General features: G+C 52.4%; 1 protein-coding gene across 1 annotated transcript in view; it reads left to right on the forward strand.

The window, feature by feature from the left end:
* The window catches only part of Anks6 (ankyrin repeat and sterile alpha motif domain containing 6), a 47377-nt gene extending 24566 nt beyond the window's left edge, over nucleotides 1-22811 (forward strand). The window contains exons 12-16 of the mRNA XM_076843251.2: nucleotides 6039-6222; nucleotides 10200-10267; nucleotides 13396-13512; nucleotides 18755-18851; nucleotides 22226-22811. Coding sequence (XP_076699366.2) covers nucleotides 6039-6222; nucleotides 10200-10267; nucleotides 13396-13512; nucleotides 18755-18851; nucleotides 22226-22275 — 516 coding nt within the window. The 3' untranslated portion in view covers nucleotides 22276-22811. The remainder of the gene's footprint in view (nucleotides 1-6038; nucleotides 6223-10199; nucleotides 10268-13395; nucleotides 13513-18754; nucleotides 18852-22225) is intronic.
* Nucleotides 22812-26299: the final 3488 nt, after the last annotated feature.

The raw sequence follows: 26299 nt of genomic DNA on the forward strand, positions 1-26299 counted from the left end.
GATATAATTAAGTTCTTTTTAGAATTCAATGATAGTGGGGGGAAGGCTCTACTGATGTTTTGATATATTTTCTTTTATCAGTAAGAATTCATGTAATTTTATTTCTCTTTCTGTTTTTGCTGCTAGGAAGCCCACAACTACTCAAGTAAGTCTGATAGTCTGGGGCTTTTGAAATCGCTTTTCTCTGTTGTCTAAAATTTCTGTTGTTTGATGATCTTATTAGATGTATTAGACATGATTAGCTTCTTTTAACTGGTGTTGGCAATAGGCAGGTGTCTAAGTTATAAATCATACTGCCTATTATCTGGCTTGATGCGTCTGTCCTATCTAATCTATATGCACAGTTATTCTGACGAAAGAAAATGGACTCTTTCAAAAGATGCGTTCAGGAGGTAAACTGGGAATGACCCACTTCCACCATTACCTGACACTCTTAGCGTGGTAACATGCTCTAACCTTGGCAGCTGTTTAAGAATTCAGGTTTCTGGGCTCCACCCCACCATGCCTGAGACACCCTGGGTTCAGTCTGGGGAGTCTGCTTTCCCCTAGGGAGTGGCTGGAGCCAGCTGCACCCAGGGCTCTTAGAGACCACTGTCCTGCATGGAAGGACCCAGAGCGGGCAGCAGCAAAGTGGAGACATGAAGTGCTTTTAAAAAACTCCCCCCTGAGGAAGGCCAGAAATTAGGATTCAAAACGAGGGACGCCTGGATCTGGCCTAAGACAAGCCATGTGCTGCCCTGGTGGAGTGTGCACAGGGCTGGCTTCCTCCACCCACACGGTCAGTGTGCATCAGCCTTTGGACAGGTGGACAGGGCAGAGTGGGGGGCCCCGCTAGGCCCCACGGCCCAGGGAGTAGCCTTAGCTTTCTTTTCCTGCCCTTAAGGTCAGGGTTTCAAACAGGAAGCGCTTGTTGAGCTTCTGAAACTGTGGAGCGGCAGGTAGGTCTGGACAGTCCTGGTCTGGGGTATCCCTCACCTGTCTGACTGTCAGGCGGAGTGGCCAGGACAGCTGGGCCATGCGTGTCCACAGCAAGCTTGGACTTGTTCCCCTGGCAATGCCCAAAGCAGGATCGATACCAGGCACGGTCTCTTAGTGCATCAACATGCCACACCTGGGGGCAAGGGGCTGCCTAGCAGAGGGCAGGGCTCTGGGAGGCCTGGAGATGACAGCCTGGGGACAGTCAGTCTGCCACAGCAGACAGGCAGAGGGCAGTTCCCATGTAAATAATCTCATCTTCACTTGTCCTTCCTGGGAATGCTGCCCCTGTGGTCCAGGTATCACGCCTCTTTGCTCTGGGCTGGGATAGACATGTCTTGTGGGATATCATGATTATCACCCGCTTAATCAGGAGCTCTGCTTGGGAATGTCTTTGTAGAAAGAAGCAGAGGAAGGGGTGTATTAATAAAAGTCTAAGTAGCTTGTTAAAAAGAATCTTTCAAAACCTAAGGGAGGGACTTCTTTTTCCACCCTGGGATGTAGTTAGCTAGCTAGAGCATTAAGTGCTTAGTGGTAGGAAAAGTCCCACTTGCTTCCAGGCATGAAGACGGGTTCTCTTTAGTCCCTCCTGCGCTGTTCAAGATGTCTAAGTTTTAGGAGGAATTACAAGATAAATAATAGTTTATAAAAACACCCCAAGAAACAAAGCCGTCGTGAGAATAAGACTTAGGTATGACACAGGTGTTGGAGTTTTACATAACTGTGACTGACGTGGTAAGGGCCCTAATGGAAAGTAAGGACACCCAAGGTCATATGAGTAACTCCTGCAGCAGAGAGGTCGAAATCCAGTGGAAACTGCCAAAAGACAGTTGCAGAGATGAGAACACAAGAGATATTTTTGACAGACTTGTCAAACCTGACACAACCAAGGAAAGAACCAGTGAACTTTTATATAGGTCAATAGAAATCACTCTAACTGGCTGGGCACAATGGTACACATCGATAATCCCAGTGCCTCAGGAGGCTGAGGCAGAAGAATCACAAGTTCAAGGCCAGCCTCAGCAACTTAGCAAGGTCTTGAGCAATTTAGTGAGATACTGTCTCAAAATAAAATCTAAAAAATTTATTTAAGGACTGGGGTTGTAGCTCAGTGGTAGAGCACCTCTGGGTTCAATCCCCAGTAGGGAAGGGAGGGAGGGAGGGAGGGAGAAATTACCCTAACTAAATAGAGAAGGAAGTTATAACAAAAACTCTGGGCTCCCAAAAGTTATGAAAATGGTGAGGCAGAGGGAATATTTAAACGGATATGGTTGATAATTTTCACAAGTTAATGACAGATAGAAATCCACGGATCCTTAAAGTCAAGAGAATCCTAAATAGGAAAATGCCAAAGAGAACAACACACCTAGCTCTGTTATGTTGAAACTGCTGAAAACAAGATGAGAAAGTCTAATTAAAGGCAGCCAAAGAAAAAAGAAATCACACCCTCTGTCATGGCATCTTTAAACCAGCCTGAAAGAAAAACAGAGCCACGCCATCTCATAGAATGAGCTGGGAGGTGTTCTCTCCTCTCCTGTTTTCTCTGGGAGAGGTTGTGGAGAATGGGTATCCTTTTTCCTTAAGTGTTTGTTAGATTCGCCAATGAACATGAACCAGCAGGGTTTTTCTCTTGGAATTTTAACTTACAAAATAAGTTTAATAGAGAGAAGGCTGATTAGATGATCTGGTTCTTCCCGAGTGAGTGCCGTGCCTTGTATCTTTCTCTTGTCTACATTGTGGCATTTGTGATGCAGAGTTGTTGTTAGTGCTCCTTCATCACCATGATGTGGGGTCAGTACGAAAATCTCCTTTTTCATTCCTGATGTTGGTAATTTGTGACTTTTTTTTTTTTTGTTTCATCAATCAGGCTAAAAACTTATCCGTGTTATTGGTGTTTTCAAAGGATCATCTGCTTTCATTGATTTTATTTTTTCATTTTCAATTTCACGGATTTCATACTATTATCTGTCATTTGCCTCCATGAGCTTGCTTTGTGTCTTGTCTTCTTTAGTTTTTTACGGCAGAAGTTGAGATTGCTCTGCAGCCATCTTCGTCTTGTCTAGGACAATCGTTCGGTGCTGTGAAATCGCCTCTCCAGTGCTGCTTTCCCTGTACCCTACGCATTTTGATACATGATTTTATTTTAATTACAGGCAAATTTTTTTTCACTTCCCTCGATATTTCCTCTTTAGCCCAGTATTTAGAAGCATGTTTTTCTTTTTGCTGTCATGTGGGGGTTTTCTAGAAGTCATGCTGTTCCTGGTTTCTCATTTCATTTCACTCCAGTTCTATTTCTGTTCCTTAGGGTATATTGAGGTCTAGTTTACTCCCCGGATGGCGATTGATCTTGGTGAGTTTCCCGAATGCACTTGAGAAGAAGGTGTGTTCTGGTGTAGTAGCTGGGCAGGGGAGGCCCTGTAACTGTCAGGTCCACTTGGCTGGTGGTGTCCTTCAGGTGTTCTGTGTGCCTGCGGATTTTACGTCTGCTTGTATCGATTACTAAGAGAGGAGCGTTCAAACCTCTCACTGAAACTGTGGATTGGTTATTTCTCCTTTCATTTCTGTCCATCAGTTTTTGCCATGAGTAAGTTGTGTACATATTTAGGATTGTTATTTCTCCTGGAGAATGACCCCAATATCGTGATAGAATGTTACGCTGACCCCCCTGGAAACAAGGATACGTCTTCATGATGTTACAAAAAAAAAGAAAAGAAAGTGACAGACCAGTAACCCTCATGAACATAAGTGTAAAAATCTCCCCAAAATGTTAGTAAACAGAATCTAGTGATACATAAAAAGGGACACACGCTGGCTAAGTGGCATTTATCCCAGGAAAGCAAATCTAGATCCGCAGTAGCAAATCAATCTGTGTGATTCACCAGGTTCATAGACTAAAGAAGAAAATGCAGAAAAAGCACTTAACAAAATTCAAAGTCCATTGTGATCAAAACTGTTAACACACTAGGCAAGGAAGGAAACCTCCCGAATCTAATCTAAAACACCTCTCGCTGGCATCACACTTACTTAAGGTGAAAGACCAAGTGTTCCTAGGATGGGGACCCAAGGACTTCTCACCCCCAAGCACTCTCAGTTCCGTATTAGAAACTTCAGCTAGCCCCGGGGGGCAAGGAGAAGAAATCAAAGGCACGCAGATTGGAAAGGAAGAAATGAAGCCATCTCTCCTCCTAGAGGACATGACTGTCTACCTAGGAAACTTCAGAGAATCTACACCAAAGCTTCCAGGACTAATAATGAGTTCCTCAGGGTCAGTGAACCAAATTCAGTTGAATTTTTTTTTTTTATGCTAGCAGTGGATAAATCGAATTTCTTAATTTGAGAGTTAAAAAATATCATTCACATTTTAAGGGCATTTGTGAAAATGAAATAATCTAAAGTTATATGGAAGTGAAATACTTAGGTGTAAATTTAATGAAACATGCAGAAACTATAGATTGAAAATTCTGAAACACTGATGAGACAGTGAAGCCTAATATAGTTGTGTTGCAGTGTGATCTATAGATTCAGTGTAATCCCAATCAAAATTATACTTTGTAGGGATCTACAAATAATTGTGAAATTTATATAGAGAGGCCAAAAAAAAAAAAAAGACCCTAAAGGAGCCAAAAGGATTTTGGGGGAAAAAAATGAAATTGGACATCTCATACTAATTTTAAGACTTCCCTTAAAGCTACACTGTGTATTAGTGAAAGAACAGACACACAGATCAATGGAGCAGAACAGAGGGCCCAGGAATAGACCTGAACAAGACTTGTTCACGTATTTTATTTATTTTTAACAACAGTGCTAAGGCAAACCAGTAAAGTCTTTTCAGCTGAAAGCTCTGGAATAATCAGATGTCCACACGCAAGAAAATGAACCTCCCCTCACGTCTCACTGCTAATATAAAAAGGAACTTGAGATGCACTATAGTCAAGAGTTGAAAATAAAAAACTATAAAGCTTCCGGGAGAAAACACAGGAGCATGTGTGTGTGACTATGGATTTGTCAAAGAACGTAAGCACTGGTTACCTGGGTTCCGGTGCGTTCACGTGTTTCCTTGCTCCTCTCGTAGGAGAGGCCCCATGAGCCATGACATCCCAGTAGTAGTGAGCAACCTGGTGCCCAGATTTTGGTTTCTAAATACCATTCTCCAACAAAAGGAATCACAGTGCTTTGGCAATGGCTCTTTCCCAGTACTGAGGCAGAGGAAATGCAAGATTAGCATTTTGTGGTATCAGAAAATAGGGAAGGAAATGCTTTTTTAAAAAGGCGGGAGGAGGGAGGGAGGGGTGCAAGGTTTTAAATCAGGGACTGCAAGAGAGGTGTGTGGAAGCTCTTGTATCTTTGCAGATCTTCTGTGCATCTAGAATTATTTTCATATAAAAAGCTCTCTGACTCTTGCTCACTGCTACTGGGATGTCATGGCTCATGGGGCCTCACCTACGAGAGGAGCAAGGAAGTATGTGAATGCGTACTAACCCAGGTAACCAGTGCTATCAGTACTGTATCCCTTGACAAATCCATAGTCCTACAGATATGCGCTTCTGTCTGTCTCTCTGTCTTTTTCTCTCTCTGTCTCTCTTTCTCTCTCTCTCTCAAGCTAAACAATCAAAAAAGGAGAGGGGAGGAGAAAGTGCTGAGTGTCCTTTGGGGAGACGTGGGAGGTGGCAGCATAAAAGCAACACACAGAGGGCAGAAGGACCTTGTGTGTCTGTCAGAGCCAGGCAGCTGGGGCCCAGGAAGGAAAGGGGACTCTGCCAGGGTTGCAATGCTGGTAGCTGCAGGGACAAGCTTCCTGCCAGTGTCCTAGCCCTTAACGTGCCTCTTGCCCCGCTCTGCTTGCTCGCCGACCCCCAGCTCTGCTTAACGTGCCTCTTGCCCCCCCATAGCTCTGCTCCCAGTGGATATCCCTATAGCTGTGTCCGCTTTGCACAGGAAGTAGATTCCAAGGTCCTGGCCCAGCATCCTGTTGTCGGAAGCCGCCTGCGCTCCCTACCGTGGCTCGCTGCTCTCATCCTTTCTGCCTCAGAAACAACGGCTTATGGATGTGTTCTCTTCAGCAGAAATTGGACACCAGCCAGAGGCCGGCCTCTGGAACCTCCTCGACCTCCAAAAGCACCTCCCCGACCCTCACGCCCTCCCCCTCACCCAAAGGGCATGCTGCGGAGTCCTCCGTGTCCTCCTCCTCGTCCCAAAGGCAGTCCAAGAGCAGCGGGGGCTCCAGCAGTGGCACCATCACAGACGAGGGTGAGTCCCTAGCCCTGAACCTCCGGCTGTTCCCACTCCATGGTGACCTGGCATCAGAGAGCCACCAAGTGCCCTGAATTACTACATCTTAGGTCAGGTTTGTTTGTTTGTTTTAAACAAACACGTCTCCCCCTTCCCAGATTCTACTTGTATTTTTGTCTTCACTGTGCTAAAGGTGTGGTTATGCGCTCTCACATGGTTTTTGAAAATAGGTGAGTTTTGTTTATGTGCACACACACCCATGGACGGGCTGCTGCAACACAGAGTTATCTGCTTTTCCTAAACTTTCTACAAATCAGGATTATTTCAGTTATAGGTGAGGGGATCTCAGTGACTTAAGGGGGAGAAGTGCCTATGGTGGGTTTCAAGCATGTCCAGATCCAGGTGCTCTGGAACTGTTTCCCAAGTGCTGATAAGCAGCTTCACGCTTACTGTGTTTTCGTAACTGATTTTGCAACCCCAGCAGAAAAGAGCTACTTTCTTAGTAGGTCCAAGCAAAACCCCAGGGGGGTTATCTTTTGCTCCTCCTTGGCCATCCTTGTCTATCTCTGTGCCCAGGTCTGGCTTCTGCCTTGGGAGCGGATCCAGGTCTGCCCTGGTGACGTGGTGTGGATTAGAAGAGGCAGAGAGGCACTGCTCAGAGGAAAGTGGAAGTGCCGTTCCAGGAGGGAATGGGCCCAGGCAGGCAAGGGCCCCCGATGTCCACTGCAGCCAGGGACGCTGCCTGTGGTACCTGCCTGTGGAAGGTGCTACCAGGTGCATTGCTGGTAGCTCAGCAACTCCTTGCAGGTGCTGGGGAAGGAGGTGCCCACAGCTTCTGCAGCGCAGGGATGAGCTGGAACCAGCCGCAGGGCCGCGGCCATGCTGGGCTGGTAGATGCCCACTGTGGCTGGCACCTTCTTTTTCTGGGGCCTGCCTCTTCTACTGTTTGGTGAAATCCAGTTAATCAGTTACAGAGGCTTCAGAGATCCACCAGCCACCTCCCTCTGCCCCCCATGGAGTCTGAAGTCCCCCCTTGAAGGCCTTCAGGAAAGTGAAACCCTGGAGATGCAGGGTTAGCCATTTCTCCTGTGTCTTCTCCCAAGAGTTGAGCAGGACCTGTTTGTACCACCCATGCCCATCATGTCCCTATCATTCGTTATAAAAGAAGGTTTGCAAAGCACTAACTGGATGAAAGAGAACCAATAGTGATTTCTTTCTAGATTCATGTTTCTGCCTGGTTTTCCCTTCTGCAGTCCTCGGGTTCTGAGGCAGCGAGACCTGTAGATTGTCAGGACAGGGCTGCAGTCTGTCCCAAGCAGCTGTTCTTTACGCGGTTCTCTTGGGAAACGAGTGGCCACTCATGAGGACCCCATGCAGGATGTCACCCTGCCCCATCTTCCCACCCATGTTCCCCTCTCTGGACTCTTCCTCGTGGAAGCCACGGGGCCTGCGATATCTCCTACATGGGCTTGGGACGTGCTCTCCTCCTGGGGGTCTTGTGCTGGGTCTCAGGACAGCCCACAGGGACTTGGTCAGCCTCGAGATACCATGTTGCAACACAAGACGCAGCCGGACCTGTGCTCCTGGGACGGTCCAGTGTGCCCTTCCGGCTTCAGGAAGAGTGGTCCTCCCGAGGGCCTGAGAGGAGACGGGGCAGCGTGCACCACCCACTGCAGCCAGGGACGCTGCCTGTGGTACCTGCCTGTGGAATGTGCTACCAGGTGCATTACTGGTAGCTCAGCGGCTCCTTGCAGGTGCTGGGGAGGGAGACACCCACAGCTTCTGCAGTGCAGGGTGAGCTGGAACCACAGGTGTACAGGAGATGTGAGAGCAGCCGAGCAGCACAGCCACTAGGAAAAGCTAAACCACGTGCCTCTACAATTAAGGTCTATCAGATCCCAGCAGCCCTGTGTTTAAAACACCATGCATGTAAAACCTTAGCACACTTGGCTATTACCTGCAGCCTGGAGGTTTTTGTAGTCCCCATGTCTGCAAGGCAAGTCCCCTGGTGTGCGTGTGCTGATGGTCACCGCTCTGCCCTCTTCCCAGCTCCACTTGCAGGGACAGTACCTTGGCAGTCAGAACCAGCAGCCTTGGGGGTATTTACACCACAGCAATCGGCAGGCACCACCCATCAGGGCCTGATGGATTGTGTCGTAGATTGTCCAGATGTAATTCAGACAGTGATGGGGGAAACTGCTCATCGTGAAGGTTCACCTTAAAATTGTATCACTCCCGAAGCCATCACATCATGAACAGAGTGAAAAAATCGAGGATCTGTTCTTCATATTTGAAAACCATTATCTGATTCAGCCAGCTTGCTCACATGAAGTTCAAGCATATGTCTTTGTTGTTGCATTTCATCTTGTTCACGTAAACAAAACTATCAACCAGCATTCACGTTGGAACTGCTCTCCTTGGCTGTGGATACCAGAGCAAAGATGGGTGGAAAGCATTTGGTGAGGAGCAGCAGTTGGCTATGTGGAATTTGCAGGAAGGAGTATCGTGTATTCTTGTTGGAGAACAGTGCTGTGCCTCCTTGATATCAGGGAGTTCTGGGATGAACCTAGGTACCCGCATAAATGCACGCACTTCTGCCTTGGAGAGCCCTTTGTCGCTGTGGAAGGGACAGCGTGTGCAGGGGCAGCGGAGCCGAGAGCTGGTGTCATGAATTACAGAGGACAAGTGTGGCTTGAGGCTCAGTTTCTCAAGAGCTTCCTTCAGGGAAGCTTCCTCCAATCCCCTGGGCTGGGTCCAGTGCCCTCTCTGTCCCCACGTCCCCTTTATCCCTACCGTTCACTGTAGCACATGTCACATGAGAGAAGTGGCCCAGCAGTTCTAAGCACCTTCCAGGAAGCCAGACCACAGAGCTGATCCCTGCTGTGCTGGGGACCAGCAGTACGACCACAGCCAAGATCTGGTTCCCAGGCTCTCTGGGCCTCACCTCCCTCTCCTCCTCTGGGAGCGGGGACGGCAGTAGAGTCCACCTCGTGGTGGGGAGGCTTGAGAGCACATGGACCGTCCACGTGTAGGGTGCCGAAAGACAAGAACCGTCCCTAGGGCGAGAGGGGTCATGTCCGTTGTTTTCTCTTCCCAGCCACCTTGAGCACTTGCTGTGGGGACCCCCCCATCCTTGCCCAGCCCGCAGGCATCTCTTCAGACTCACCCACTGCCTCAGGACCTTTGCACCTATCATGCCCTCTCCCTGGATGCTGCCTACTGGTCTTCCCTTAGAGATCTGCATAGTGTGCCCCTTGTGCTGCTCAAGGGTCTCTTGATAAGGGAGGCCTTCCCCAGCGGCCCTCCGTGGAACAGCACCCTCTGTCCCTTCATGCACCCTCACCCTGCTCTCTGCTTCCTCTCTCCCTGGGCCATCAGCCTGCGTGGTGTCTTTCCGGCTGAGCCTCCAGGTGCCTGGTGTGGGGACTCTGCGTTGCATGTTTCCTCAGCACCCAGACACTGGTCTGGGCCTTTATTCTGCCTGTTCTGATACCCAGCACCTGCCCTGGCCTGTCCCTCTGTCTTGCTGGTCCTCTCTGCTGTGTTCTTCAGACCTCCGCACACTTAAGCCAGCCTCCACTTTGGTCTGGGGCTCGCCTGCTGCTCTCTAGGGTTCCTTCTTAGACTCGCTGGCCTTGGCGTTGTCATTGGCTGTGCGTGATTGTCATTCACACGAGGAGGCGGGGCTTAGTCCCAGCTGTGGGCGGGGGCACTCTGCGGCCTGGTGGGGGCGCTGCAGTGTGGTCTTCTCAGCCTCTTGCCAGGGTTCGCCCCTGGTGGGGTCCGTGGCCAGCAGGTGGCTCAGGTCCCACTGTATGCCTCCCGTGCAGGAGCGCAGCTCAGATCTGTGCTGGGGTTTCTTGTTGACTTTCAGGGGTCAACTTTCATTTGAAATAAGATGACACCGTTCCGTAGTCGGAAGACCAATCTTGGCATGTTTTACCAAATCCTAAAATCCATTATTTTTGTTTCTTTCTCATCTTGCCTGCTTGAAGATGAACTGACTGGAATCCTTAAGAAACTGTCACTTGAGAAATACCAGCCGATTTTTGAAGAACAGGAGGTAAGAGCGTTCCTTTCGGATGTCCATTTAAATCTTAGTGTAGGGGAAAACAAAATAAATCTTTGTCTCAGTGTCTAGTTCTCCTTCAAGCCTGGATTGATCCTCTCCACCCAGCCAGCCGGGGACACGGAAGTCGGGTCCAGCCCCCTGGTCCGGTTCACCATCACCGTGAAGTCCTGGGCCTGGCACAGCTACACTGCAGTCGAATTCTGTAATCTGAGTGCTGCTCTCTCTAGAAATGTCTGTCCTGAAAACATTTTAGTTGCACAGGACTGAGGAGCAGGCACATAGGTATAAAGTAGGCCATAAGCGAATCCTGAGGAATCTGCCAGAAGCGTCCGGACCTGGGGCCTGCGGTGATCTCAGGGTTCATATTAGCTTAAAAGCATGAAAATCCCATTTTTAAAAATGACTGCTCTGCTGTCTGGCAGGGCTTCAAAACGTTAAGCACAGAGTTACGGTTCGACCTGACAAATCCACTCCTGGGTATGTCCCCAGATGTCCGTGGCAGCCTTACAATGGCCCGAAAGTGGAGACAACTCAAATCTCCCATCACCTGAGGACGGATAAGGAAAGTGTGGTACCACTCTAGTGAAGTATTTGACAACCATAAAAATGTCACAGGCCACAGCGTGGGGAGTTGAAAGCATCATGCTCGGTGAAAGAGACCACTCACTGCTGGGTGTGGTGGCGCTCGCCTGTAATCCCAGTGGCCTGGGAGGCTGCGGCAGGAGGATCGTGAGTTCAAAACCAGCCTCAGCTATTTACCTAGGCCCTAAGCAACTCAGTGAGACCCTGTCTCTAAATAAAATATATAAAAATAGGGCTGGGGATGTGACTCAGTGCTTAAGCACCCCTGGGTTCAATCCCCAGTACCAAAAAAAAAAAAAAAAAACCAACCGAAAACAAATGAACAAAACTGTCACCAAAGGCCAACCTGCAGAGCAGAGCAGTGGTTGCCAGGGGCTGGGAGGGGGGGATGCTTGGGGTCCAGGGTGACAGAAATGATCTACAGCTGACTATGGCCATAGCTGTGTCGCTAAAGGTCACTAAATTATATACTTTAAGTGGGTGAGTTACGTGATGGGTGAATTCTATTTCAATAAACTGTTGAAAAATTTACTATTTTAGTCAAATAAGACTCTTCTGCAGGCCCACCGGCCACCCAGTCGTAATCCCTGGCTCAGAAAGTTCTGGTGCCAGGGCAGCACATGGAAATCATCGTCCTTACAGTGCCCATTGTGGCAGCCACTCATTGTCCCCAGAAAGGTTCAGACACAGCGAGGTGTTTGGGTTTTGGTTAACAGGTAGACGGTGCAGGGTGCCCTTCCTCGGTTTGCCTTCCGGCTGCGTCCTGCCTGCCATTCCCGCCTCCATGGCTTCTCAAACTTCAGTGACTTTTCTCACTTCCAAGAAGTCTTTCCTGGCGGCTGGGGCTGCCTGCTTTTGCTTGAAATGCTCCATGTCCTCTCGGCGTGTGCCAGGCACACACCCCGCGCACACTTCCGTCTCTTGAGGTGCCCGACTCTGCTTTGTGAGGTGACGCTGGTGATTCGTGGCTTCGCCCCCATTTCTCCAGCTGGCATGTTGGGGGTGCCTGTCACTCATCATTCAGGGGCGTCATTCATGTCCAGGGCAGGGCATGGAGCTGAGTCCCACTGAGACAGGAAGCTCTCAGAGGTGGACTGGGCAGTTCTAACCCGCCATCCACCGCCTCTGAGCTGGGCCTGCGGTGCTGCCACGGGGGCTGGGAGCTGCTGGCTGGAGATTGCTGTGCCTGCTGGGCCAGCGTGAGGTGGCTGGGACCTTGCCCGGTCTCCCCGACACGAGCTGCCCTTCTCAGGAGCCACGCTCAGCTGTCGGCTCTGGCTCCGCTTCTCTCTGGGCAGTTGAGCTGGTTCGCCCCGAGGGGGTGGGGTTCGCCTCTGTGCAGAACCACAGCCAGCATTTCCCTTGGAGGCTGCAGTTGTCGCTCGCCTGCTCCTTGTCTCTCACCCTCACCTCCAGCCCACTCCCCACAGCTACACGGACACTTCTTGTCCCTAGAAGTGAATTGTCAGGGACAGCACTCTTCCCAGGTTCCTAGTGCTGGTGAGAATTTCTCTCTGTTGTTACGTACGTGAACTCATCAGTGAGGATCTGGAAATCAGGTGACACGTGTGCTCCTCAGAATGAGACTGAAGACGGTGATTTTCATTTTCCTACCTGTATCAGGATGAATTTGACTTGGCTATGTGTATTCAAAAAACATTGGTATCTTCACAAAATAAGAGTTATTTCTGCTACAAAAAGTTTGGAGGTAAGTCATCTAGGGTCCTCCTAGCTCTCTGCTCCACATACTGAGGTATCTGGCTGTTGTCCCCAGAGCTCAAAGTGGCTCTTAGAACTCCAGCCATCACATCCACATCCCATATGCAAGATGAGACATATAGGGTTGACTTTACACGGGGGTGGAGACCTGTTCTCTGTCCCCTGTTTCTGAGGCTCCAATGTTCCAAATGCAGGGGTGCTTGTTTCTGCCGAACCACTTTCAACCTGCCCTCCACCCTGCCCAGAGGCCTGTTAGCCTTTTTCCTGGAGCAGAGTCCCGGGGCCCAGGCAGGCTGAAGGGCTGTTAGAGCTTCCCAAAGAAACCGGGGACTGTGCAGTTTTGAGGCGCTCTTCTGGCATCTCTCCCTTGGTTCCGTGGCCTTCTCTATTGATCCTGCTTATTACTCTGTCTTTCCACAGTCTGGGCCCCTCTTGTCCTCCGAGGGGGAAGTGGGGTGAGTACTGCCCACCACATTCTTCTTGCAGCCTCCGGTGTTGCCAGAAGCACAGCCATGTCGGAATCCCCCTTCTAACAGCAGGACCTGGCACGGACAGACCTTGTAGGCTGCCCAGGTCCTGCCTCAAAGACGCTCCTTGGTTTTCCAAAAATGTGTCTGTTTGGAGAAGCCAGGAGCTGAAGGGGGTTGGCTTCTAACGTTTCCAACCAAACTTTAAACGTGAAGTCCAGAATTGGAGGCAGGGAGGCAGGATCGATTCCCCACTAATAAGCACTAATAGCTCCCAATCGTGACGTTCCTGTTGAATTTGGAGAATAGTGTGGCCCCAACAGACGGCAGCGAAGCCCCTTCTCTTCCCAGGTGGACATGGAAGCGTTCCTCACGCTCACCGACGGCGACCTGCAGGAGCTCGGCATTAAGACAGATGGATCCCGGCAGCAGATTTTGGCAGCCATCTCTGAGCTGAATGCAGGCAAGGTATTGTTCCCAGGCTCATTTCTCTCTTGTTCCAGGCTTCCGGGAGCTTCAGAGGGCTTCCTGGGACCTTCTTGGTCTCATTTTGGCTCCTCTGGCATATCTGACGGAGGCTGGCCCCACTTGCACAAGTCCCCAATCTCCCAGGGTGGCCTCCTCCCTTTCCTACCCGTGAGGTTGTTGCTCCTCAGATTCAGCTAAAACATTCCCTTGGGTTGCCAGCCCAGTGGCGCACGCCTGTAATTCCAGGAGCTGAGGAGGCTGAGGCAGGAGGATCGCAAGTTCAAAGCCAGCCTCAGCAATGGAGAGGCACTAAGCAACTCAGTGAGACCCTGCCTCTAAATAAAATAGAAGACAGGGCTGGGATGTGGCTCAGTGGTCAAGTGCCCCTGAGTTCAATCCCTGGTGCCCACCCCCCTAAATACTGATATTCCCTTAGGTGACTTCCACCCCCAGGAGCAGGTGTGGCCTCGGGAACACTGCAGGACAGCCTTGGCTCACACAGGCCCTGAGCCCGCCTGACCTGGCCTAGAATCCTGCTCTGAGCACACTCTGCTCTGAGCCTCCGTGTCCCCATCCCTCGGGGTCCATAGGACGGGCGTGATGGGGTTGTCACGACAACCAGAAAGCCCAGCAGGACGCCTGGCACACAGCTGTCCATCACGGCTGTTGATGTCAGATCCCCGTCAAGTTTCTGTTTCATCCCCTTTAAAGCTGAGGATCAGTGGTGCCTCCACACCCCGACCAGAGGCCCACAGAAACCCCAAACAAAAGGGCCCCAAACTCAAGACCAAAAGGGTGGATCCCGCTCCTTTGTGAACATCCATGTGGGTGCTGCTGGGCTCCTGGCCGTGCGTGGCCTGTCCCCTCCCAGTGAGTCGCTGCTCACAGTGGCTTTCCCACGCTCGCCCTGCCAGCTGCCTGCCTGTGGGACAGCAGCGCCGTGGCTGGGGCTTTGATGGCCTCCGTGTCCCCGCCGTGGACATCTCTGCCTCGTGCCTTTCCCCCTTTCCTCCCCGTTGTCCTGGGACTGTGCTCCCTGCTGTAGGTCAGGGCAGAGAGCGTGATGGTTCTTTCCGTGTTTTGCTGGATTAAGCAGGAAACATTGAAGGGACGTCCTGCCCCGGCTGCAGGTGAATATTCATGTAGCCCTTTATCCTGTACAGATCACTCCCGTCCTCAGCAGCCCTCGCCACAGTGCCCAGCCTGCCCCCTCCCGTGCCCCCCCCACCCTGTGTCCCCTGGTGAAGCGCCATCTGGGCAGGGCCGGGTGCTGCCCACTCGTGTGCCAGTGGCCAGTGGAGGCAGAGCCTGCACCTGTCTCTGGCCTCTGGCTGCCACCCTTTCTGCTCCCTCCCAGCCCTACCCGGGCTGCAGTAGTTGTGACTGTTGTTATTGTGACCTGCCTGCAGGTGATGGGGTGACCCTTGAGGGTGATCTAGTGAACTCACTCGGGCATTCGCAAGGCTGGGGCTGTGCCTTCTATTTGGTACCAGGGATTGAGCCCAGGGATGCTTAACCACAGAGCCACATCCCCAGCCCTTTTTTATATTTTATTTAGAGACAGGCTCTTGCTGAGTTAGGGCCTCACTAAGTTGCGGAGGCTGGCTCTGAACTCGAGATCCTCCTGCTTCAGCCTCCCCAGCCGCTGGGATCACACCCAGCACCCAAAGGGGTGTTCCTCTTTTACTGTGTGTTCTTTCTCTTCTGAACAGTCCTCACCTGGGCCCGGACAGCTCACTTTACAGGTAGGGAGGCCAAGAGTCAGAGATGGGCAGTGAGCTGACTTCAGACCCCTCGGTTTCTGCTCCACTCCTGGATGGGGAGGCCACAGGAGGGTGAGGCCAGTGCAGAGGTTGCTGCAGGTGGGCAGCTCTCTGCTGTCAGGAAGTGCATCAGCAGCCACCTGACCCCCAGGTGGCTCACAGGGGGCGCTCAGCCAGGCACTGAAGTTTTGGAGCATGGATTTATTCGGGGAAAGAGCCCTGCCTGGCCCGGGTCTGCTGAAAGCAGAACTGCAGGACCAGCGTGGTACCATGCCCGGGGCCCAGGGCACATTTGCTCACGTGAGGCCACGGAAGCTGCTGAGGCTGGTTCCAAAGCAGCTTTGGAAATCAAAGCACAGAGAGATGGAGGAACTTGCCCAGGGTCACACAGACCAGGATTGGAAACAGTTTGTGTCTGCCCATGTGTGCACACAGCCCTGCCGTAGCTACCCAGGCACACAAAGGAGAGCGTTCATTGCTGTGGGAGCTCTCGACTCTGTGGGAACTGGGAAGGCGGAGGCTGGGGAGACATTCTGAGGAGAGAGCAGAGGCTGAGACCTGAAAGAGGAGCTAGAGCCGGTAAGGGGCCCAAGGGCAGAGCAGACCAGGCTGAGGAGCACCTGTGCAAAGGCCCTGTGGTGGGAGGGTGTGGCACCTTCGAGGAACTCAAAGAGCAGTTGGAGCACAGAGAGCAAGTGGGCCAGAGGGTGCCAGGGGAGCCCTGAGCTTCAGATCCCTCTGCAGGGTTTTGTGCCAGATTCTTTTTTTATTTTAATGTGGCTGAGATAAATTGGGATCTTCAATTTTACACCCTTCTTTCTTTAACAAGAAATCTTCGCAGCTACCCGTGTCACTGATCTCTTTTTAATATATTTGCCTGGATGCACTCAAATTGATTTTGTTTTCAAAAATCCTTCCTTATTGGGTATGTAAATACCCAAACTTTGTAGAAACAGTGCTGCAGGGGACAGCTCTGGGCATAGACTTTCTAAAGATCTCCCTGGAGTAGCGGTAGAACAGATCCCTGAGCCTGGGAGCCTCAGCGTGTGCACTTCTCCCTGAACTTCTTTCCAGAAAGCGCCAGGAGTGCCCCTGGCCGGGGTGGGGTCTCCTGCAGTCCCGCCAGCATTGAGAACCGGCAGGCAGTTTGTTTTCAGTCATTATAAATTTGACAGACTAAACAATGTACCTCGTTTTCATTTGCATTTCTTTAAGTACTAGGTTGACTGAATCCTTTTTTCTATATTTAATGGCCTTCGTTTGGGAGGGGGGTTAGTTTTTCTTCCTTTTGAGAATTTTCAGGCAGGGCCTTTGAAACTCAGGGATTTTTTAAAGGGCAGTTATCATGATTGTCTTGGGTTGGCCTTGGACGTGGGAGTGATCATGGTCTTTATTATCTACAGCTCCCTCCTGGGGTCTGGAGGCAGTGGGCAGGGAACCCTGTCTCACCCTGGCCTCATTTCTCTGCAGTTATGGCTGAGGTGGTGAATAATGAAGCTCTTGCTGTCCCTGCTTCCCAGCCCTGTTCATCATCTCAGGTGGCACTTCATAGTCACCCTGGAGGTTGCGCTCACCCAATTTTGCAGATGTTCAGTGGAACAGGGGCGGGCCTGGGATGCCACTGTGCGTCACTGGTGGGGTGGGGATTCCAGGCCTGCCCACAGCGCCCTGCAACCTGCAGATTTCTGTGGCTGGAATCCTGGCAGCCTTTGACCAGCTTATTGAAGGTGATCTGCAAGGATCAGGGCACATGGGCAGAAGCTGGCTGCCCTCCCAGGGGCGTGGGAGGCCTGGCCAGCACAACAGGTCCCTGCACAGGGGTCTGGAGAAGGGCCCCTCTAGGCTGTGGGGAGGGTATAAAAAAAAAATGCCAGATGCAGTGGCACACGCCTGTAATCCCAGCAGCTCGGGAGGCTGAGGAAGGAGGATGGCAAGTTCAAAGCCAGCCTCAGCAATGGCGAAGTGCTAAGCAACTCAGTGACACTCTGTCTCTAAATAAAATACAAAATAGGGCTGGGGATGTGGCTCAGTGATTGAGTACCCCTGAGTTCAATCCATGGTACCCTCCACCAAAAAACAGAATGAAATAAAAAAAAAAAAAAAAGTTTTTTTTTTGAGTTTTGTAATTTTGTCTTTTTTAAAAATTGATTTTTTAAAAAATATACGACAGTGGAATGCATTATAATTCTTATTACACATTTTGTCTTTTTTGTTTATTCTTTTTAGTTGTACGTGACAGTAGAGTGTGCTTTGACACATCATACATACATGGAGTATAACTTCCCATTTCTGTGGTTGCACATGATGTGGATTTACACTGGTTATGTATTCGTATATAAGCATAGGAAAGTTATGTCCAGTTCATTCTGCTGCCTTTCCCATTCCCATCTTTCACACCCCACCTACTGTGAGTCAGCATCCGCATGTCAGAGAAAACATTCAGCTTTTGGTTTTGGGGATTGGCTTATTTCACTTAGCATGATAGTTTCCAGTTCCATCCATTTACTTGCAAATGGCATAATTTCACAAATACTCCATTGTGTATTTGTACCCCATTCTATTTATCCATTTATCTGTTGAAAGGTTCCTAGGTTGGTCCCATAGCTTAGCTCTCGTAAATTGAGCTGCTGTAAACATTGGTGTGGCTGCGTCACTGTAGTATGCCGATTTGAAGTCCTTTGGGTATATGCTGAGGGGTAGAGTAACTGGGTCAAGTGATGGTTCCATTCCAAGTTTAAAGTCTGGGCTCATTCTGTGGACTTTTAAATTTTTTTTTTTTTTTTTTTTTGCCTTTTTACTCTCAGCTGAGATCATACATTTTTAATTTGCTCTGTGTTGCGACCATATTTATTTGTTGACTTAGAAATCTATGCTGACTCCACCCTGCTGCCCTCCAAGGGCAGGACCTGCCTGCCTCCTCAGCCCACACAGGTCCCACGTCCACAGCACCCATCTGGCTCCCTGATATGGTCCCGTTTTATAAATGGGGAAACCAAGGTCCAGAGGGATGGGGTGTCCTGCTCAGGGTCACCGGGTAGTAATGGGAGAGGTGGGATGTGAACCTTCTCCACCTCTGGCTCCTGCTGCCTCTTGTCCTGGGGTTCAGTGGAGTTAACTAGAAGCATCCACATCTGTTTCCTTGGGGTAGGAGACTGTGGTAGGGCTGCCGTCGAACTCTCTGGAAAGACACAGAGACAGGCAGGGAGATAACCCCCCAGAAAAGCTGGCCCTGCCCCGCCTTGTCGGGGGCTTTGGGACCCCTGCACCCTGGGTCCTCTCCAGCCCCGGCAGCAGGGAAGTGGTGCCGGGGAGAGCCTGGCTTGGCCTGTTTTTTACTCAGCGTGGGACTCTCTTAATTAGGTAATTTATTTCCCCCAAGATGCCCGGGGGCTTTTCAGGTATGAGCGGAGCATTAACAACACTGTGTCAACTGAATCCTTGGTTAAGAGTTCACGTGTCTGTTTCCATCCCCTCCACAGGGACGCGAGAGGCAGATCTTGCAGGAGACCATTCACAACTTCCACTCCTCCTTTGAGAGCAGCGCCAGCAACACCAGGGCACCCGGCAGCAGCCCCTGTACGTGACGCTCCTTGTCGCTCCTTGCCCTGGCCGTGGCATGAGCCCTCTGTGCCCCGGGACCCCTGCACGCGGCCAGGGCCCCGCTTCCAGCAGCTGCCCTGTCTCCACTGAGCCCTGTCCTGTCTCTCCCTCTGTGGGACGTCCCTCCCCAGCCCCTGCTCACTGGTCGGGATGCCCCTTGCTGTGAGAGCTTCCCATACACATCTACTGTCCGTGAGGACGGGACTGTCCAGTTGTGTGCTTCTGGTAGGCGCGTGGCTTCACTTGGTGGCTCAGAGACCCAGCTCCTTTCATTGGTGTCCTGCCATCCCTGGGAGCAGAGGCCCGGCTTCTGGCTGCCACAGAGGGACTGGGATGGTGGTGACGGGCAGATGGCATAGCCTGTGTGCCCCTGCCTTGGTCGTTCCTGCTCATTCCCCTGGCCCTGGTCAGCACATGGTCCCACTGGCATGCAGAAGAGGCTGGGGCACATAGCTCCAATGGCTTCCTGGCAGCACTGGGCTCTGGGAAGTGAGTATTAGAGCCTCCGCCTCGTCCTTCCTAAGGGTTGCCTTTCTCGACACCCTCACACCCACAGAGCCACTCCTGCTGCTGCTGGGGTCCCTGTGCACGGAGTGTCCCTGCTCTCCGTGGCGATAGCACGCCACGGGCATTCAGGGGTCCATGTCCAGCGCAGATTCTCCAGCACAGAGGCAGCGCTCCTGGGTGGGGAGGAGGCTCGGTGCCCATTCCTCCTTGTCTGGCCTTGGCCAGGACCAGGCTCGAGATGCACCTGCCTGCGTCACACAGGGCAGTCCACCTGCACATCCAGGCAGGAGATGGAGGTGTCATGTTGTGGAGGGGCTTTAGGACTCCAATTTTCTAGGCAAAGGTGTGAAGAATCTGAAATTTCTTCTGCACCCTGTTAATGCTGTTTCCCAAAAGTGGATTGGCTCACGTGTTTTTCTACCATGTCATATTTTGACTACAAAAATCCAGTCACTAGATTATATGCCGGGTGCCATGTATGCAGAGACCAGCCAGGGCCTTCCACCCTGGCGGATGTTGACAGGCAGGAGGCGTCTCAACGCTGGGCCCCGGCTTCCCGGGAAGCAGGTAGAGAGGAAAGAGCTTGTGCTGGGGCTCAGGGTCACGGTCACACCCAGCTATGTCCTGGCCTAGTGTGGCAGGGACAGGTCATTTGGCCTCTGGGCCAGAGCTCAGACCCTGGTGCATAAAGTACTTGGTTCACAGAGTTCTGATGCTTACCATGAGCTGTGCCAGGCCATCTGTCACCTGTCCCTCCTCTGGCCATCACAGCCCAACCCCCCATGCTGTCTTTTGGAGGCATTTGTCACCACACTGCCCAGAGCCTCGTGATTCTCCCCTCTGCCTGACCATCTGCTGAGTGTCCTCAGCCCCCGCCTCAGAAGCCCCCTTTCCATGGGAACGAAGACAAAACATCTTGTTTCAGCCACTCAGACAGCTGTATGGAGGGTCCTGTAAGGGGGACATGCTTACTGAGCACCTGCCGTGTGCCCAAGCTTCTCTGCATTGTCATTTGTCCTCACTGCCACCCCAGAGGTGGCCTTGTTCAACCCCATTCTGAACAGGGGGATGCAGATTCAGGAGGAAGGAAGCTGCTCTTGTCACCTGCTGTAGAAGGAGGACCTGGCGGGCCTCCCCTTCACTCCTGTAGACCCCCAGACTAGACACTGGTGACTCTGGCTGGCGTCTTCAGGGTCACCGCAGGTCCGGGGCTGTTTGCCTGCAGTGACGTGCCTTGAGGCCTCGCAGCTGCTCTTGCTGTGGGACTTCTTTTCTGTCACCCATGTACTGATGCAGAGTCACTCAGGTAGCTTGGTGGAGCACCTGTGAAGCACAGGAGTGCAGCTGGGTCACCTTCTCAGAGGCACACCTCGCCCTGATCTGCTGACCCTGGACAGCAGGGCTGGCCACCCCCCCTCCAGCACATGGAAGTTGAGGCTCCGGGTGGCTCATGTCTCGTAGCGCCACTAGACTCAAGGTTTTCTTCCCAGACGGTTTGTGTCCTGGTGGGGAGAGACCCCTGTCCCCCTGCCTGGGCCCCCCTCCCTCACAGCGGTCTAGCCGCCTCCAGGAGGCTGTTCCCCTCCTGGGACCTTCACCAGTGTTTCCCAAAGTGTGCTCCTTGGGGCACCAGTGTGGCGGGATGCTAGTGGGTTCTTTGTGAAGAGAGATGAAGGGGGCGTGCGTGTGGCCCAGCAGGTTGGGCAGCACCAGGTTCAAGTGCAGCTGCTCTGCCTGCAGCACACTGGGCCTCCAACAGGTCACTAGCTCATGGCCTTCTCCACGCTTCTCCAGGTACCCTTGGGCAGCACTGGGGAGGTCCTGGGCAGCCCTGGGCACTCAGGGCCTCAGCCAGGTCGGGGTCCCTGGGAACCACCTCTCCTCTCCCCAGCAACTCTCTACAGATGTGGCCTGTTGGTGGTGGGACCAGGGTGAGGGAGTCTCCTGCCTTTGAGCAAGTGGGCGCCCTGCTCAGAGGGCTTCTGTCCTAGGGTCTCCCCTAGAGTGGAGCGCGTCCTGCTGGCAGGTGCTGGGTGTCTGAGGCCCTGCTGGCCAGAGGAAGGCTCCCGCCACTTCAGGTCCTGCAGGAAGTTGGCCTTGCCATTCATTCACAGGAAGTTAACTGAGCATCCACCCTGGGCCAGCCCTAGGCTCGTGCTCTGGATCATAGAGGAAGACTCCTCTCGGCCCTCAGGGAGCTGCAGTGCTTGAGAGGAGCCAGGCACAGGAACAGAACTCTTAGGGCCCTCACAAGAGCTGAGAGACAGTGGTGTGTGCAGTTCATGGCACAAAGACAGCCCTCTCTGAAGGGCCGAAGCTCGATCTGGGCAGGCTCTAGGCGGGGAGCTGGAGCTGGTCCTGTAGGGCAGTTCTGGGCACAGCAGCAGGCGGGGAGGGGAAATGGCATCCCAAGCCAGGGACAGTGCCGCACAGACGGCAGACACCTGTGTGGGTTACGTATTGTCAGGGAGGGAGGTAAGTGAGGTATTTGTCTTTCTGATTTTCAGTCCTTTGGTACATGTAGAAGCAAAGCATTATTCTGGGAAGAACTGATGCAGAGGCAGACCTAGCCCTGGCTTGGCTCAGCCATTTCTCATTGGCTATTCAGGCATTTTTCTCTATCTCCTTGAGTCTCAGTTTGCATTTTGGCTACCGGATTCTAGGCTGTCCCCAAGGGGCTGGGAATCGGATAAGGTGAGAAAACCCTTTTCACCCGGGAGCTGTGCAGACGCGAGGAAGCTCCAAGATGGTTGCACATTTTCATCTTTCTCCCTCTCTCTTCCTCTCCTCCTCTCCCTCCTTCCCCCTGACCCCTTTCTTCCCTCCCACCTGTCCCTCTACAGCCATAGCTGGGTGGGTGAGACCAGAAGAAGCAACCTCCAGCAAGAGGTAGCAGCAGCTTTGATGGCTCTGCTGGCATCAGAGCCCCATCAGACTCTCCAAGGAGTGGAGAGTCGTCCGGTGGATCCCTGCCCTCCGGCTGGAGCCTGTGTCACTGGGATTCCTGGCAAGGTGGACAGAAAGAAGGAAGGCTGGCCCAGTCATCGCAGCTGATCCAGCAGGCAGAGAGGGAACCTCGTGTTTGCTCCTGCCGTAGAGACACCTGAAGACATGGTGTAGGCCGGGCCCACAGCTGGACCGCTGTGGACATCCACCCTGAGCTGTGCACCCAAGTAAGCGCCACCTGAGGGACCCTTCCTGAAGAGACTGCAGGCCAGATGAAGGTGACATCTGCACAAGGTGGAGCAGCCTCCCGTGGCCACCCTTGTGCATTCGAAGCGATTTATCGTGTCTTATTAACCAGTGGGTCCTGCTCGACCTGCAAAGAGACCTGGTGTTTCCCTAATAAAGTTGACGCCCATTCCACAGGCCTGGCTGGGGCGGCGAGCTCCTCCCAGGTGAGTGGGTGGTGGTCCCCTTCCCTTGAGAGTCCTGCACTTGACGGTATTTCTTGAGGGCCCCCTGCTGGCCTCACGGTTCTCTGCTCCTCTTAGAGTGGGCTTCGGCCCACCTTCCCTTCAGCTCCTCAGCTGAGAGGCCAAATGGATGGTGGGCCACAGAGCTTGGGGATGACAGAAGAGAAATAGGTGAAGGACCCCCAGGGTGAGCACAGGATGCCAGTGTCGTCAGGTGACCCCCGTCCCCCACCCCGGGCTGGCTTCTTGAGGCCACAGGTGCCCATATCCTGTTGGACCTCAGGAGCCTTCTCACCAGGGCTGATGGACACAGGGCCTGGCCTTCCTCACTGAAATCTTGTGGTGGCTGGCGGGGGTGGGGGTGGGGTTTGGCCTTGCCCCCAGCCCTCACCCACTGTACCCAGAATGCCATTTGAGGGGGCCTAGAATAGGTTCTCATCTTCCTCATGTCAAACATTTCTTCTTATTATTATATTGTTATTTCCATGTAGGATTTTGAAAGGTTTTCCTGTGCCAAACTGTGTATGTTAAATAAGGGTGGCTTGTCTTCCGCCTTTGTGCATGTGAGAGGTATAAACGCGGCTCAAGAGTTCTCCCAGCAGTAGCTGTTAGGAAGCCAGCCCCCGGGGTTGCCAGGAGCTTCTGGGGATCGCCTTGCCTGGTCCTCACAAGAACCCCGTGTGGCTTACAGCTCCCTTCTTTTCAATTTGAGGCCCAGGAGGACACTGATAGCAACTACTCACCCAGGACAAGCACAGCTGACAAGGGACACTAGGGTTTGAGTGCAAGTCTCCCCTCAGAGTTCACAGTGTCTTCGTGGGTCTCAGTACTCCTATCATGGGCCCAGCCCCAAGGAGCATCAGGAAAGCAGGGTGGGGTCTGGAGGAGGGAGCCCTGGGCCCCAGAGGTCAGAGCAAGGGAACTGGGAGGCTGTAGGCAAGAGGCCAGCTCCCCAAGAACACTCCAAGGACCAGAGCTGCTGGAGGGAGGCATCTCCCAGGTGGTGCCAGAGTCTAGGAGCCTATGCCAGGGTGGCCAGAGAGGAAGCTGGAGATTGTGGGTGAGGAGTGGATCAGGCAAGTGGCTCCGCACACGGCTACAGGTGGAGTGAGGGCGGAGGTGAGCTTTCCTGACACTGAGTTTACTGAATACAAGGGTGGCCTGAGGCCTTGATTCTGATGACGTTTCTTGTTGGGCGGGAGCAGGGGGCAGTGAGGGAGTTTTAGTTTGACAGATGTGTGAGGTTGAAGTCTGAGAAGCACTTCTAGGTGAATGTTGAGGTCCTGTCCAACCTCGTGACTGTAGAAAAGCTATAATGGGAAGGGGAAGTGGTTCTTCAATAAGTTAAACAGAAGCCAGCAGTTTCCCTCTCCAGTGTTTGCTGCATAGACATGCACATCGGTATTCAAACAAGGACTCGCCTGTGAATGTTGATGGCACAGTTCACAGTCAGCAAAAGGTGCAGACAACTCCTATCCATCAATGGATGAATGGACAAACAGGTGGTCTGTCTACAGAATGGAGCATTATTTAACCATAAAAAGGAATGAAATAGGGGCTGGGGCTGTAGCTCAGTGGCAGAGTCCTGCCTAGAATGTGGGATGCACTGGGTTCGATCCTCACCACAACATAAAAATAAATAAAGATATTGTGTCTGTTTACTACTGGAAAAAAAAAAAAAAAAAAAAAGGAATGAAACACTGGTAGCATGCCACAGCCTGGATGAACTTGAGAACCTAAGCAGAAGAGACCAGCCACAAAAATCTTCATATTATGTGACTCCATTGATGTGGGATATGCAGAATAGGAGACCATTCCAAGGTAGAAAGCAGACACAGGCTCTCACCAGTTGAGGGCCAGGAGAATGGGGAGTGACTGCTAATGTGTGAGTTTCCTTGAGTGCTGGGAGCCATCAGCCAAGTAGGTATGACAAATTCCTTGCCAGCTTACTCCCATGCTGTCTAGTGGAAGGACTTCTGTAAGGTGACCTTGCTCAAGGACCAGGGCAGGATCCGTGTTTAGGGTGTTCCCCCTTTAGAATAGGGCGGTTTAGCATAATAGGAGATTAGGGTGTTCCCCCTTTAGAATAGGGCAGTTTAGCATAATAGGAGATTAGGGTGTTCCCCCTTTAGAATAGGGCGTATCCTGCTGCTGAGTTCCTCTTGAGTGCTTAGGGTCAGACAGTATATTTTGGGAGACAGAAGCCCATGCGGAGTGGATTGGGCAGAGAACGTGGATTCCCCCAGAACGTGTTTGTAGACGGCCGGTGTGAGTTCGGGAATAAAGAATTGCTGTTTGAATCTACAAGCTGTGTGGAGACTCGTGATTTGTGCCCAGCCAGAGACTGCGGCACTTGAGAGTAAAGAAAATTCTAGAATTAGATAACGGTGATGACTGGACAACAGCAGGGATGAACGGAAAGCTTCTTACTGTAGACGTCACAGTGGCCATGAAGCTTCGTGTCCCAGGGCTGTCACCACAGTAGAGCGGACCTGGAAGGTCGCCAGAGGACGTTGCCAGCCTTGCACCCTCGGCCTTGCTCACCAAACTCGTCAGCGGAAGGACTTGGGCCTGTTCTCAATGGTCCTCTCCTTCCTGTCCACGTGCCCCCTCTGGTCTCAAGTCAGTGTCCCCAGTAAACGCTTCACAAGAGCTGGGAATGCGGTGGGCCCCGGGTCTGGTGAAGGACGGGCCCTTTGGGATGGGAGGTCTCTGGGGCTTTGGGTCCGTGCTTGTGCCCTGTGCCCTCTGGCCCCTTCTGCAGGCTGCCTGTCTCTCCGGGCTGTGGAGCCGAGCTGCTCCTTCGCCCACTTGCTGCTCTCAGAATAACTGTCTCCACTTTCCTTGCAATGGCAACCTCTCGGGAGGAGGAGAGTTTTCAGAAGCCACCATTGCAGGGACCTGGGCTGTGCGGCGGGCAGAGGGCAAACAGTTCCATGCTCAACGCGGAGCCTGCAGGGCCTGCAGGGCCGGCGGGGATGGCTGCTCTGTTTGCACTCCTGGCCCTGCCCTTACTCCCTTCCCGACGCGCTGTCCTGCTTGTCCCCTTCCGCTGAGGTCCGACCTCAGGCCAATCCCTAGGCTGTAGGTTGATCCCCTCAGGGGCCCTTCCAAGGGCCCACTTGTGGCGAGGGTGCCTCAGGTGAGGCCATGTTCCTGGAGGGGACTCTGCAGTGCAGAGGGGCCTGGCAGTGGGGGCTGCGGATGGCTTTGGGAGCCAGGGGGCCAGGCTGACCTGAGTCCTCACCAGGGGCCGAGGTCAAGAATCTGAGTCGGAGGGACTCCTCCGGGAGTTGACACTCAGGGATGCAGCCATCCTCAGCAGCAGCGACCATCACTGGTGCCATCAAGGCGCTGGGGAGGCCCTAGCAGGTAAAGCCAAGTCCCCACCTTGCTTGTGCTCCAGGGGCTGGTGTGGGACTAGCCACACTGCTCAGCTTCCTGGGCTCCCTGAAGGTGCCATCGGGTCAGGTCATATGAACTCCTTGTTATCAGTTGGTG

The sequence above is a fragment of the Callospermophilus lateralis genome, chromosome 2 (assembly GCF_048772815.1).
Source record: "Callospermophilus lateralis isolate mCalLat2 chromosome 2, mCalLat2.hap1, whole genome shotgun sequence".
NCBI classification, from domain to species: Eukaryota; Metazoa; Chordata; class Mammalia; order Rodentia; family Sciuridae; genus Callospermophilus; species Callospermophilus lateralis.